The 13,318-nt window shown below is 38.7% G+C and overlaps 1 protein-coding gene across 1 annotated transcript in view; it reads right to left on the bottom strand.

Moving 5' to 3' along the window:
• Positions 1 to 949: 949 nt before the first annotated feature.
• The window catches only part of LOC108532795 (uncharacterized), a 43,119-nt gene continuing 30,750 nt past the window's right edge, over positions 950 to 13,318 (bottom strand). Inside the window, exon 2 of the mRNA XM_017877064.1 lies at positions 950 to 5,521. Coding sequence (XP_017732553.1) covers positions 4,405 to 5,521 — 1,117 coding nt within the window. The 3' untranslated portion in view covers positions 950 to 4,404. The remainder of the gene's footprint in view (positions 5,522 to 13,318) is intronic.

Here is a 13,318-nt window from a genome sequence, read left to right as displayed (position 1 = left end):
GCCAAAATTAATCCAAGATGAGCAAAATTAATTAAATAAGACTAAGGCACTACAAATAATCAATGTATTAGAACTTGGCATAAAGCCACCTAAAGGAAACTAACACTCAGAAGCAAAGACACCCTAAGAAAAACAAATCTAGTTACAGATACGTCTTGTTAAAATTTTCTTTCCCCTTCGACAGTCCTTCAGCATTTGCTTACATCCTTGCTTGAAATTCATTTATCATATTTAACATAAAATGCTAGAATAAAAAATAAAAGAAGGCAAACTCCACAGAAATGTAGAGCTTCTGGAATCATAAAGATCCTTTGTCTAAAGAGAGGAAGTATATGTTTTATAAATGCATCATCGCTGACTTAAAATATATTCAGAACTTTCCAGGTGATATAATATATTTTTAAGGAAGTCAATTCTTTTTGTGATTAGAGATTCACAAATTTCTAAATAGGCTACTACCATGTGATACCAGTTAGAATGATGCCAGTACTTACCATATGAAGAAATGGCTTTCATTGTCGATATCACCTTTAAGCCCCACATTCTCTCCTAACCTTGTCACAAAGCAGATCTGAATTAAACTGACTTGTATACAAATGATTAATTTGCAATTTCCAACCTTATGGACTTCAAACTGTCTCCTCATACTAATGAGAATTCTCAGTCATATTCACTTCTGGCTACGTTGTATATTGTGCCTTCAGTGGCTGACTCATCCTACACTCTACTTATGTAGCTTATCATTATCTTGTCCACAGACAAAATAGACATTGAATTCCGATGAGAATGCCCACTCATCTGAGAAGCTTAAGAAAGGTATCAGCATTGTGGTCCAAAAGGCATGACCACTAAGGGAAATATTTTAGGCAGTGTGAATTGTTTTCCTCCTCTAGAACTAAGTCAAAAAGACAAACAAACAAACAAAAAATCACAGTAACTCATCGTGATGTGTTTTCCTTAGTAGTTTATTTTGGGGATCATTTTCATAAGAATAGGCAAAAATCCAGATCAACTTTGCACATTGTTCTAACAGCTTCATTCAAAAATTATATGACTAACTTCCCCATTTAATAGAAACTGCTTACTTTCTCTTATGTTTATTAACCTTGAAACTACTTAAGTATTTTGTCTAATTAGCTTTACTCTGAACAAAAGAATAACCTGATTATAGTATGTTGTTAATGTGAAAATCAACACAAGACCTTTCTGACTGAACATTCTCACTTTCTACCTCAAGACAGGTGTTCTGCATATATGCAAATGTTGCAGACAGATGGCATCTTGCATTGTACACACTATAATGTTAAGATATTTTGCCCTTTATTGTAACATTCCAAAACATATCAGTGCTACCTCTGCTATTTATGTTTTTAAAATGTTTAGCCTTCAGTAAGATAATCTGTAGTGCTTATCTTAATTCTAAGGAGAGAAACACCCCAAATATTCTATCAAGTTCAATCAAAACTTCCTGCTTCTCTTAGTTGTCACAATTCTGGACCTAGACTCCAAGTTCATAAAAGAAAATGAAGCAGTTCGCAAGGCAGAGCTTCAGGCTATTGTAGTATCTTAGAAGCATGTTAGTTATTTTATTCGCACAATGTTTTACAAGCTCCCAACCTTTCAGCAGAACAATATTTTAGGAATTTGAAATTATTTCTGTACTTCCCACCACCCAAGAATATGACAGCTTGTATTAAAAATAGTATGCATGCAGGAACTCCCTGGTTAGTATCTCCCTCAAGTTTTAAAAACTCAAATTATTGAGTCTTCTTTCTAAGAACTAGTGAAGACATTTATGAAAACACCTATTGAACTATTCATGTATAAGTCTCAAACAAAAATCAGTATTTCCATTCATACAATATATTAGGACTTAATTAAAATTACCATATCCAATGGTCAGCCTTTACCTTTCCAAATATCCTTGTCCAGTATCCATAACCATGCACTGCTCTGTCTTCCCTCATGCTTCTTTTATTGCTGAGTGAGGCGCTCGCTCCTTCATTAAATAGCATTAAAAATAGACTGCACAGAACTCCCCAGTGGAGCATGCTCTAACACGGCTAATACCACAGTTCTCAAGGTAACCATACTCAACTGGGATCTAAGAGGGAAAGTCACTGGGAGATCAGCAATTTGCAAATCTAATAGCACACACAATTCTGTCTTGGTCTGAGCTAAATACTGCAAAGGACAAATCATCATGTGGTGAAATTAAGTCACTGAGGAGATGAAAGTCGAATTCTTTAGCTGTATAAGTTTCTGTAAATATACTTCCTCTAAACTAAGTACTCTGTTTAACAGGCATGTTTTCTAAAGTAACTTAGTTAATTATCCAATGGCATAAATCATGCCCAGAGAGGATAAATTTAAAACATGAATGCATAGCAATCCACATATCTTAAACATTTCATTTAAACAAAATCAAAATACTATTGATAAGCAAGTGTAGTAATGAATTATGTTTCCATATCTTTTGTAATGAGGAAGCATATTCCTCAAAGTGTATACCTAAACTCACTCTCCAGAAAATTTACAAATATTCTGTTAGTCAAAGTGATGAAAAGCAGGAGAATGTTATAACAAAGGAAATATAGGATCAAACACAAATACATACCTTGAAAACCCACATACACTTGAAAAGAGTGTATTCATAACCTCTCACATGCAATTCACATTAGAAATGCAGCAGAAGTAATTACTGCCAAGATAGTAGATTACTCGGCTATTTGAACGAAAACATAGATAGAGCTCTTGGCTTCCAAATGACTGTCTTTCATGAAAATGACATTAACTAAAATCCTATTAAGATATTTAAGCCCTGTGGTAATACATACACAGAGAATCAAAGGAGTAGGTGTATTTGTTTTAAAGTGTGTCAAAGGTTTTCTGATTTTAACAAATGAAAATGATTTCCTGTCATCTCCACTTCTCTGTTTACTTAAAACAATCATAGCAGTTGTTATCTCCAAAGTAGATGAGGAGGGGTTAGGGAACATCTGAATTTATTCTGCATTTGAACGAAATCTTACACAGATTCATTTCAACTTTGGAGAATATCCTTCTTGATTTGAGAGGCTGTCATACTGGTAGAAAATCAAAATCAAAAAATTTAAAGAAATCAAAATTAAAATGAGTATCTGTACTCTAAACATATTCTAATGAAAATGATTTCTACCAGCCTTTTATATTTCTTAGCTGCCCACCCCTATAACTTTCAATTCTCTCTTTGATTTTTATTTTAGGCTTGGACTCTGTCCTGATCTTACATCTTCAGGAGGTGATCAGGTAACTAACCTGAATAGCTGACAGCAACCACATCCACCCCAGCTATATTTCTATGCATAAACATTGAGTGAATTAATTCCTATTCCTGAGAAACTTTCTAAACACCTGTCTAATTCAACTCAATTCTACCACCATATCTACAACCTGAGACAGAAATGTGATTCGCAATGAAGCACAGATTTCATACATGTCAAAATAAAACTGAACATCTTTTCTATTCTTCCCCCTGAGCCCTTTGGGACCTAGGACCCCAATCCTTCCATACAACAACAGAGTATAACTTTCTACCTCTTCAATGGGTCTCTTTCAAAAAGAGCATCGCAAACTTTCTACCACAAAGCCTATACAAATCACTGTGGACTTCTCTGATGAAAAACATTGCCAGCTTCCAGCTTTCCACATCTGTCCTTTTTGGGGGAAGGAGAGTCCATCCCTCCTTGACGAAACATAAAAAAACACAATACATGTATAACAACATCAGCTTTCTACAAACACAAAGAAGAAATACAGACAAGAAATAATTCAAAAGAAACAAGACAGATATATGGCAGAAAGAAAGAAGGAATTCTAAAAATCCACAAAAGGCGTGCAATGTTCACGTCGGAAGACCTTGATTATTACCTTGATCGAACAGTGGATATCCCCCCTGCGTCTTGGTGCCTTGACTGGTTTGATTTAGTTTTGGATTTTATTAATATTATTGTTTCTCAATGATTGATTTGGCTGGATTAGTTTGTTTTGATTTTGGCTTGGCTTTTGTTGTTGTTGTTGTTGGGTTTGTTTGTTTGTTTTGTTTTTTGGTCGATTTATTTAACTGCTAGTAAAAGGCGCTTTCTGCAGTGTCGGCTGGGATCCCGCACAGCTGTGGCAGCCAGGGCTGCGGCGGCGGCTCGGTAGCTGCTTGCGTCCCCGATGCCCCTGCTGCTGCTGCTGGTCTCTGCTCCAGACGCGCTCAGAAGGTGCCACCGCCGCCTTCTCTGCCCGGCTGGCCGCCGGGAGTGAACGCGCCCCCGCCTCCTGTCTGCTCTTCTGTCCGTCTGCACGTCTGTCAGTCCGACCGTCTGTCGGTCCGACTAGCAGCTCAGCGCGGGATTCTCGCTTTCCTGCACTCTGCTCTCAAAGCTGCCACTCTCGCAGGCTGCCAGTCTGTGCACTGGTCTGTCCGTCCGTCCGAATCTCTCCGTCCCACCAGCAATGCAGCGTCCCTCTTCCGGTCTTCTGTGCCCACAGTCCTCTCCCACTCTGTGCCCCTGGCCGCTTCGCTCGGTAAGAGGAGGGCGTGTGGAGGGAGGGAGCACGCGAGTGTTGCTGTCTATCTCTGTGTGCCTCTCCCTGCCTACTTAATGCTCTAGCTCTCTTTGCGTTCTGGTCTCTCTCTCCGGCGGTCTGACTGCTCCCACCTGTCCGTAGCTCTGCCAGTCCCACCCCTAGCCCGCCAGCCTCGGTCGATCCCTCGGTCCCGTTCCTTCCGCTTGGCCGCCTCCGTCGTCTGCCCCTCCGCCGGTCCGTGCCCTCCCACGCGGCTGGCACTGCCGCCGGGGGCGGCGCCCGGCTCCTCCCCGCAGCCCCGGATGCGTCCGGTCCCCGCCCGGGCTGAGGGCAACGCGCGTGTTGCACGTGGCTCCGCAGCTGCTCTGGCCGGAGACCCCGGGCCCCAGACCCGCCACACCCGGGAGGTGGCTGCAGCCGGGCGCCTGCCGATGTCGCCGCGTCTGTGCCACTGGGAGCATCCAGAACTGGCCCATCCAGAGTGATGGCACCTGCTGGGTGCGCCGGGCGCCCGCGATACCACTCATTCCCTGGGCCGTTCTCTGCCAGCCCTAAGGCTGGAGACAAAGCGCATGAGCCACGCGCAGCAGCGTGAGCATTATTAATCAGAGAGAAAACTGGCACGTTGCCCCCTGCCCCGCCACACCGCCTCCCTGCTCCCAGCCAGCGGGCATGTATTCTCTCTTGTCCCCCGTGCCCAGGCCCTCCAGCGTACCCGTCTGGGGGGCGCCCCTGGACTCCTGGGGACTTTTGACGATGCCTTGCTCCACTCCCTCCACCGCTCACTCTCCAGGCCAACTCTGCAGAGACAATCCCACAATAATAACACCTCGCCCCACCCGAATCAATCCGTAGCCTCAGAGCTCTTGGAGATTCTCTGCTTTGAGCAAGACTGAAAGTCCGAGCGTGCAGCACCAAGTGTACTCCCTGTGGGTGACTGCCCAGACCGCTGCCCGCCTGATCGCTGATTTGGAATCACAGAGGTGACACAAAAACCTGGGCAGGGTAGGACCTGGGGAAGGAACAGAGCTGACACCTGAAGAAATAAAAGCCTTGATTTTACCGCTTGTTCTAGAGACGCACTATTTTTATTATCTGTAATTCATTTTTTTTTTCATTGTCTCGGAGCACTCACTAACACACTACAAGGAAGGAAAAAAAAAAAAAAAAAAGGAAAAGGCGTAACGAAGGAGAGTGAATAAATTTCCGGAATTCCACCTACTCCTTCTGAGTGAATGTAGAGCTACTTTTCCAACATTATAGGTCACCAACCAAGATATACCACTCTAGCTTTCTGCTCCCAGCTGAGAGCAAGGCATTTGATTCTGGGCTTCTTTGCAAGGTTGTTATTAAAGTGCAGCAAAATTGTAGTTGTACACTCACACATGGAATTGCCAAAGCTCATTCTGACTGTATCTAGCAATTCAGCTTCTGAAATGTAGACACTGAATAACTTCATATCTGGTGAAATGAACGCCCCATCCCACAATAAACCGAAGAGGAGAAAATCAACTTTTACCAGCTGTAATTAGTAATCCCATGAATAGACAACAAACAAATAACTAGCATAAAACATGTCATGAAATTGTCCACATCCTTTTAGTTTCACTTATTGACACCCAACCATAATGACAGAGATTACAAACAGATTTATTAACATAAATGCCTTTGCATTGTTATAGAAATGTGATTTCTACAGCTGTGGCCAGGTTCATATATGCTAAGATATTGATTATAAATCTCAAATAAATGATACGTCTACTTCTAGAAACTACTATAAAAATAGAATAAGGTTGTACTGACCCTTGATGAGTAGGTAATTATTTTCCAGCTATTTGAAATTGTCTCCCTTGGTGTTCAGCTCTCACCAGAATAAGAATGAATCTGCTGTAGGAGGTTTCAGGCAAACCAAACCCAAAGAATTCAAAACTGTTACCTTGATCTACATCCCGATCATTTCCACATAGTCATTTCCAGAAGTGCTTTTTTTTACAGGTATTTTCTTCTTCCTTCCAAACATATAACATTTAAAGGAAAATTATGAAAGCATTTCTAATTTACTACCCTTTCCTTCATCTCAAGTCATTCTGAAAACCTATTTTCTTTGGGGAAATTGAGACTGCATAGGAAGAAAGTTAGTGTATTTGATTTATCTTCTGGACAGAACTACATCTCGGCAAATGGTTAGACAGGTAAACTATTAACAGGAAACCTTGGCAGATTGATCATAACACAAAGCCTCTACAAAAAAAAAAATCAGAATTCACTCTGATAGTTTATTTTTTTAAAATGGAACCCAGTCCTATAAACTGGATTAGAAATTATAGCTAGGGAGAAGTCAGTATTCTTAGTACAAACTCCAGTGATTATGTAAAAGAACAAAATAGTGATTTCATAGTTTAATTGTGTATTGACAACTTGATGACAATATTTATTGTAGTATCTCATGGATTTTAAGCTTTGTTTTTAAAAGAAAGCATCCCAAAGAAGAATAACTTTAATTTGCTTCAATTAAATTTTCTAACTTTTCTCATAATATTTTGTCAACATAGTGGGAACTGTAGAAGGCTCAAGTTTATTTGAGGCTATGTAGATAATTAGCATTCAACTACTCAACTTTAAATTTTTTGTCCCAATGTGGGACTGAAATATACCCTCGGGAGTATTAGGCAGGCAGTGAGCAGTAAGTGATTCTTCTAGGTGTTCAGAAAGTGTTTCTATTTTTTTAAACAATTTAAAACAGTTGTCATGCTTTAAGGTCCTTAGACTGTCATATATTAATTATCATTAAACTAACTAAAACCTTTGTCCTCCTTATTAGACCTCTAGGTGACAGACTGACTATGTCAATTGCAGATGTGTTTATGCACCAAGAGCACCCTAAGTTGAGGAATGGGAGGCGGTACTTGGGAAAGAGGGAGTGGTGCTGTTCCTCTCTTGGTTTGAGGGCTTTTGAATTTATTTTGTATTATGTTTGAAATTGAGGAGCATGCATGTAACCAGGTAACACCAGCTTGGGGAAATGAGCTCACCTATACACTGGCAAACACCGAAGATTGTTGACAAGCTCCTTTAAACATATATTCCCCTAAGACACTAAATTAGTGCCCTTTAATGAAGCTACCAAATTGGATTTTCAAAATAAGGCAAATTGCTAAAATAGCCCAGCTACCTTAATAAGCACCTTTTTAGCTGAAGCGCGAAGTAGAGTTTCCATGCTGTTGAACTTCCATCACTCGTCAACAATTAGGCTGTGAGGAGCTCCCCTTTAGGGCATACTCCTGCACCACAATAAGGGCCCACAAATTCCCTAGAGAGACCTCCTATTTGCCCTGTTTCCAACAAAAGAGTCTAGGGTCCATTAAATACCATTCTTAGGTGTAAAGCTTTACAAACATGCATAGTACTGAAAAACAGGAGAAAAAGAAAAGAAAAAGCCCCAAAGATTAGCATTTCGACCAGAAAGTTTTGAGCCCCATTCTTATTTTGTGTGAAGCCAAAATAACTCTAAAACACATTTCAGAACATCAACAAAGAATGTTACATCACGTATGCATCTGAGCATGAAGAAATGTCACGATCAAAAACAAAGAGGATTTGGGAGACTAGAAACCAAATGTTCTGATGGCACAGATCCCTTGATGACAGCCATATCTCTTCTGTAGTAGGCCGTATATAGGATGAGAAAATTATCTCCACGAGCCCTTGGAGTTCTCACAGGCGGACCACAAATGAACACTGGCCTGCACATGCACAAAAATGCTTTGCTGAAAATCCAAATCAAGAAATTTTCCCAAAAATGAATGTCTGTTGTACTTTCATGGAGATGCATGAATCAGAGGAAGGACAATAAGAATAAATAGGAGAAACAGCTAAAGAGAGGGTTAGGAAACCTGTCACTAAAAGATCTGAGCATCAAGAGACAAGAAAGTTTGCTGACTAAATTTCGTATTTCTTTTCAGCATCTCTTAGGATAGATATACCATTTTTTTTTTTTTTTTTCAGACGTATCCTTAATATTTAGAGGTTTTCTCTTCCTGGTCCACAGAGCACTGCGTTTCTTCCTCTGCCCTCCCTGCCCAGAGGGATCCGTGGCTTTGGTGTGGCTGAGGCAGTCCAGGCAGGCAACAGAGCACAGATGCATGGACTTTTTCTGATGTAGAACAGGGCTGGAGGCAGGATGCCCAGCAGCAGGCCCTCTCTACCCAGCCTATGTCATCACCCCCTCCAGGATCTGCTTCAACACAAAGTGTTTGCAATCTCTTATGGAACCCACAAAACATGCTTTTGATTTTTCAAAACCTAGCCTAGAATTGAAAGCAGGAGCATTAGAAGCATATGTGGGAAAAACAGAGGTAAATGTTATCCCTCTGAAACACAAGAAGTGATGACACAGAGCATAACCTAACATTTGCCAAACCACTGTCTGTGATCCTGCCTCTCTTACATTGCTGTTCCAGAGATCACACTTTCTTCCACGACGGACGCAGTTCTCTTTTTCATACAAAGAAAGACAAAGGTTACCAAGCAATTCAGAACTTGGAATAATATATTTGGCTTCTTGACCCTGAGATGATATTAAAAGGTCTATCAATTAGCCCCTAGAATAAAAGAGCTTCAATCCATCTCCAATGAGGTACAGGATATTTACATTTTTAAACTGTTCTTCATACCTTAAAATGGTGTGTGTGTGTGCATGTGTGTGTGTGTGTGTGCGTGTGTGTCTGTAGTTAAGAGGTAAAATATATTCATAGTGTTAATATTCCAAAAGATAACTTAGGTCTTTCCTGGAAACCCAATTGTAGTTCAATACCCAGCATCTGTAGAAAAACAATATACAGATATATAATTCTGCATAAATGTACAACTTGTTCTCCAAAACTACTCTTTAAGCTTTTTTGTCTTTTCAAAATAAATGTACGTTTGCAAAATGTATAGAGACTTATAAAAAAAAAAGTGAGTGCACAAAATCAAAAAGGAACAAAATTAAAGTCTCCCAGTATACCACCACCCAAACTGCCATCATTTTTGTGCTTAGCTAATCTCTCTACATATATAACCGTAAAAATATAGCTACAGTTTTCATATATGGATTATAGAATGCATGTTACTTTATAATCTACTTTCCTATTTTATAATCTGCTCTCTACTTTAGAATAACTGATGGAGGTTTTCCCATGACATTGACAACATCAATGCATTTATAACAGCATAGTAGTCTATTAAATACAGAACATGTGTATGTCATACATAAATCAAAGCTATTGATGGGCATAGTTTCCAAGTTGGGAAATTTTTTTCTTTAGGGCAAATCTTTAAAATTTGAATTCCTCATTCTCAGAGTATCTATATTTTACATTTTGGCACCACAGTGGAGTTGATGATGCTATATCAGTTTCAGAATCGCTTTTGTTTTGATTACTAACCTTTATCAAGGAGTTGACTGACCTTTGACTTCCTGGTATAAATTGTATAGATTTAAAAAATAAATATATCAGTAAAATGTTTAAAACATTTTCCTATGTATATTTTGAATGAATTATACTAAATTCAGGCAAAACTTTTCTTATGAAAAGAGAATTCTTCAAATTCTATGAGTTCACTAATTTTCTTTTGCTTCAGACTTTTCCCTGAAACAGGCTCTAGTTTCTGTAAAAGGGTAAATATTGGGGAAGCTGAGGGAACATTTTCAAGCCAAGAACTTAGAATTTGGTGAACTAAGGACCTGCCTTTTTCCCTTCCGTAAGTAAAGCAGACTTTAGGAACCATGGGCAAACCTCCAAACCATGGTTTTCATCCTCCTTCTTCGCTTATCATTTTAAACATTTTAACCACAGAGTCAAAAGCACTCATTTGATTTACATTGTCATATGTTTATTCTCCAAATCCTAGGATAAGGATACAGATATTCGGGAATACATTAAAAAACTGGAAACCTCAATGGGATAGAAAGAATTTGATATGAATCATCAGCTGAACAATTCAGAGTTACTTTCACTTTACTACATGTAATTGTAATCTAAGGTCCATCAGTATCTACCTGCTCTTACCTACCTGAACTTACAGCTCAATACACTGCCCAGTCATCCTGGAATCAGGAAGGGCCATGTGACAAGTTGTCGTCAGTGAGATGTGGATGGAACTGACATATAATACTTTTGGACTAAGGCAATGAAAAACCTCTGTGGAGTCCTCTACGTTCTCCTTGACCCTCACACAGTGATAGAAAAGGTCAAATGACAGAAGAGGTTGAGACAGTCCAGTTGTCAGATGACAGAGACTCCGTCAGCCTAAGTTGCTAAGTGACTGTGAGGAGCTGACTTCAACACTGACCCAGTCGGATATGTAATTAAGCAAGAAAAAAATACTGTGTTTTAAGCTACAATGATTTGGAATTGCTTATTCCTATAGCAGACCCAGACTGTTCTAATTTATAAACTCTCTACTTGTCTAACAGCATGTGAGAGAGTAACATGTACTGTAGGAAACAGAGTCCAGGCCTGGGATTAAGGAGACAAGAATTTTGGTCCTGAACCTGCCACCATAGCTATGAGACTTAAGTCATTTCTACCTTCATGCTTCATTTATTTATATTTCTAAGTTTCTAAAATTAGGTGATAAGAATTAGTTTTCATCTAACCAATGCCACGATGTTTTAATTACTGACAATTTATAATAAAGCTTCATGTCTTCCAGGCAAGACCCCATTCTTCTTCTTTTCAGTATTATTTTGACATTTTAATTTTACTTTTGTCTTACATTTGATTTCTAGAAATAGCTTACAAATTTTATAAAATGTCTTATTGATATTTTCATTGTTATTGCACTGACTTTATAGTTTGATTTAGGGAGAACTGGCATCTTTTGCTGTTGCCTTCCCAAAGATCAATTGATTAATTTCTCTTTTTTTTTTTTCAGTTTTTAAAGTGTCTTTTGCTATATATTCATGATACTTCTAATGATAATGTTACTAATTTCTTTGAACTTTTAAATTGTGCCAGCTCTTGACTATGTTTATCAATATAATCAGATTTTTATTCTTTTGTCCAAAAAACAGATTTAAATATCTACGTTCTCTATTTTAGTACTCTTTATAATTTTATCTTTTAAATCTTTCTAATATTTTAGGTAGGGTTTGTTTCATTATTATTATTTTATGCACTCTCTCTCTCTCTGTCTCTCTCTCTCTCTCTCTTTAGAGAAGATATGATGTTTTTGTTATGTTGTCCAGGCTAGAGTTGAACTGCTGGGCTCAAGTGACCCTTCCACCTCAGTCTTCCTAGTAGCTGAGACTACAAGTTTGTGCCACCACACCCAGCTTGAAAAAGAAAGCTTAGCTCATTAAATTATATTATTTCTTATTTCCTATTATACTCACTTAAGTATATATATTTTCATCTTTGTACATTTTAGCTACATAACAAAACTTTCACCATTGGAGTTTTCTCATTGCTTTGTTCAACATTGTAATTCTCATTTTCATCCCATGGACTATTTACAAGAATTTTTTACTTTTAGTTTATAAAGGTCTTTTTGAAGGAGTGCTATTTATTATGAGGTTTCAATTAATTTAATTTTAGTCAACAATTGCATTTGTTTAGAAATCATGTAGCATCTGGATATGAACAATTTCTGTTAATAGTCTGCATGTCCTTGGAAACAATGCATGTTCTTTATTTAGTACAAAGTTCTGTATAAATCTATATGCTCAGATATATAAAATTAAACTGCCTATATTATTTAAAATATTTTCATTTTATTAGTATAAAATGTTAAATATAATAATGTATTATTTATTATCCTATCAATTCTATCTATTTTGATCTATCTATCTCTGAGAGAACTGTGGATTTTAAATTTTTTCTTGCAATCATTTCAATTTTCGTTTTCTGTTTCTTTTTATGTTTTGTTAAACAGGGACAAAGTTATAAATAATATGACTTCTTGATAGATTATTGTTTCTTTCAATGCCTTTTATCCCTATCAATGCTTTTACTTTATATTCTATTTTGCCTGCTATTTAAAAGTGATCCCCCAGTGGTCCCCAACCTTTTTGGCACTGGTGACCAGTTATATGGAAGACAATTTTTCCACAGGTGATAGGGACATGGTTTCAGGATGAGGCTTTCACCTCAGATCATCAGGCATTAGATTCTCATAAAGAGCACGCAACCTAGATCCCTCACATGTGTAATTCACAATAGAGTTAGTGCTCCTATGAGACTCTAATGTTTCTGCTGATCTGACAGGAGGAGCAGCTCAGGGAGTAATGTTGCTGCAGGCTGCTCACTTCCTGCTGTGCGGCCCTGTTCTTAACAGTCCAGGATTCCATATGGGTCTGAGGCTTGGGGGTTGGGAGCCTTGATATCCACTCTAGAAGTTTACTTTGGCTAGCAGGTGCTAATATACATTACAGTCCTTCAAATTTTCTGTATTGTACATGGGTATTTTCTATACTCTAATCGTGCTTTACTTAAAATCATACAGCTGAAAGTCTTTTTAAAAATATAATCTCAGGCCAGGCACAGTGGCTCACACCTGTAATTCCAGCAGTTTGGGATGCCAAAGTGGGCGGATCACCTGAGGTCAGGGGTTCAAGACCAGCCTGGCCAATGTGGTGAAATCCTATCTTTAATAAAAAATACAAAAATTAGCTGGATGTGGTGGCACATGCCTTCTACTTGGGGGGATGAGGCAGGAGGATTGTTTGAACCCTGAAAGTAGAGGTTGCAGTGAGCCGAGATCACACCATTGCACTCCT

Source organism: Rhinopithecus bieti, unplaced genomic scaffold, assembly GCF_001698545.2.
Source record: "Rhinopithecus bieti isolate Rb0 unplaced genomic scaffold, ASM169854v2 scaffold_10524, whole genome shotgun sequence".
In the NCBI taxonomy this organism is placed as follows: domain Eukaryota; kingdom Metazoa; phylum Chordata; class Mammalia; order Primates; family Cercopithecidae; genus Rhinopithecus; species Rhinopithecus bieti.
This window is presented reverse-complemented; position numbering and strand designations above follow the sequence as displayed.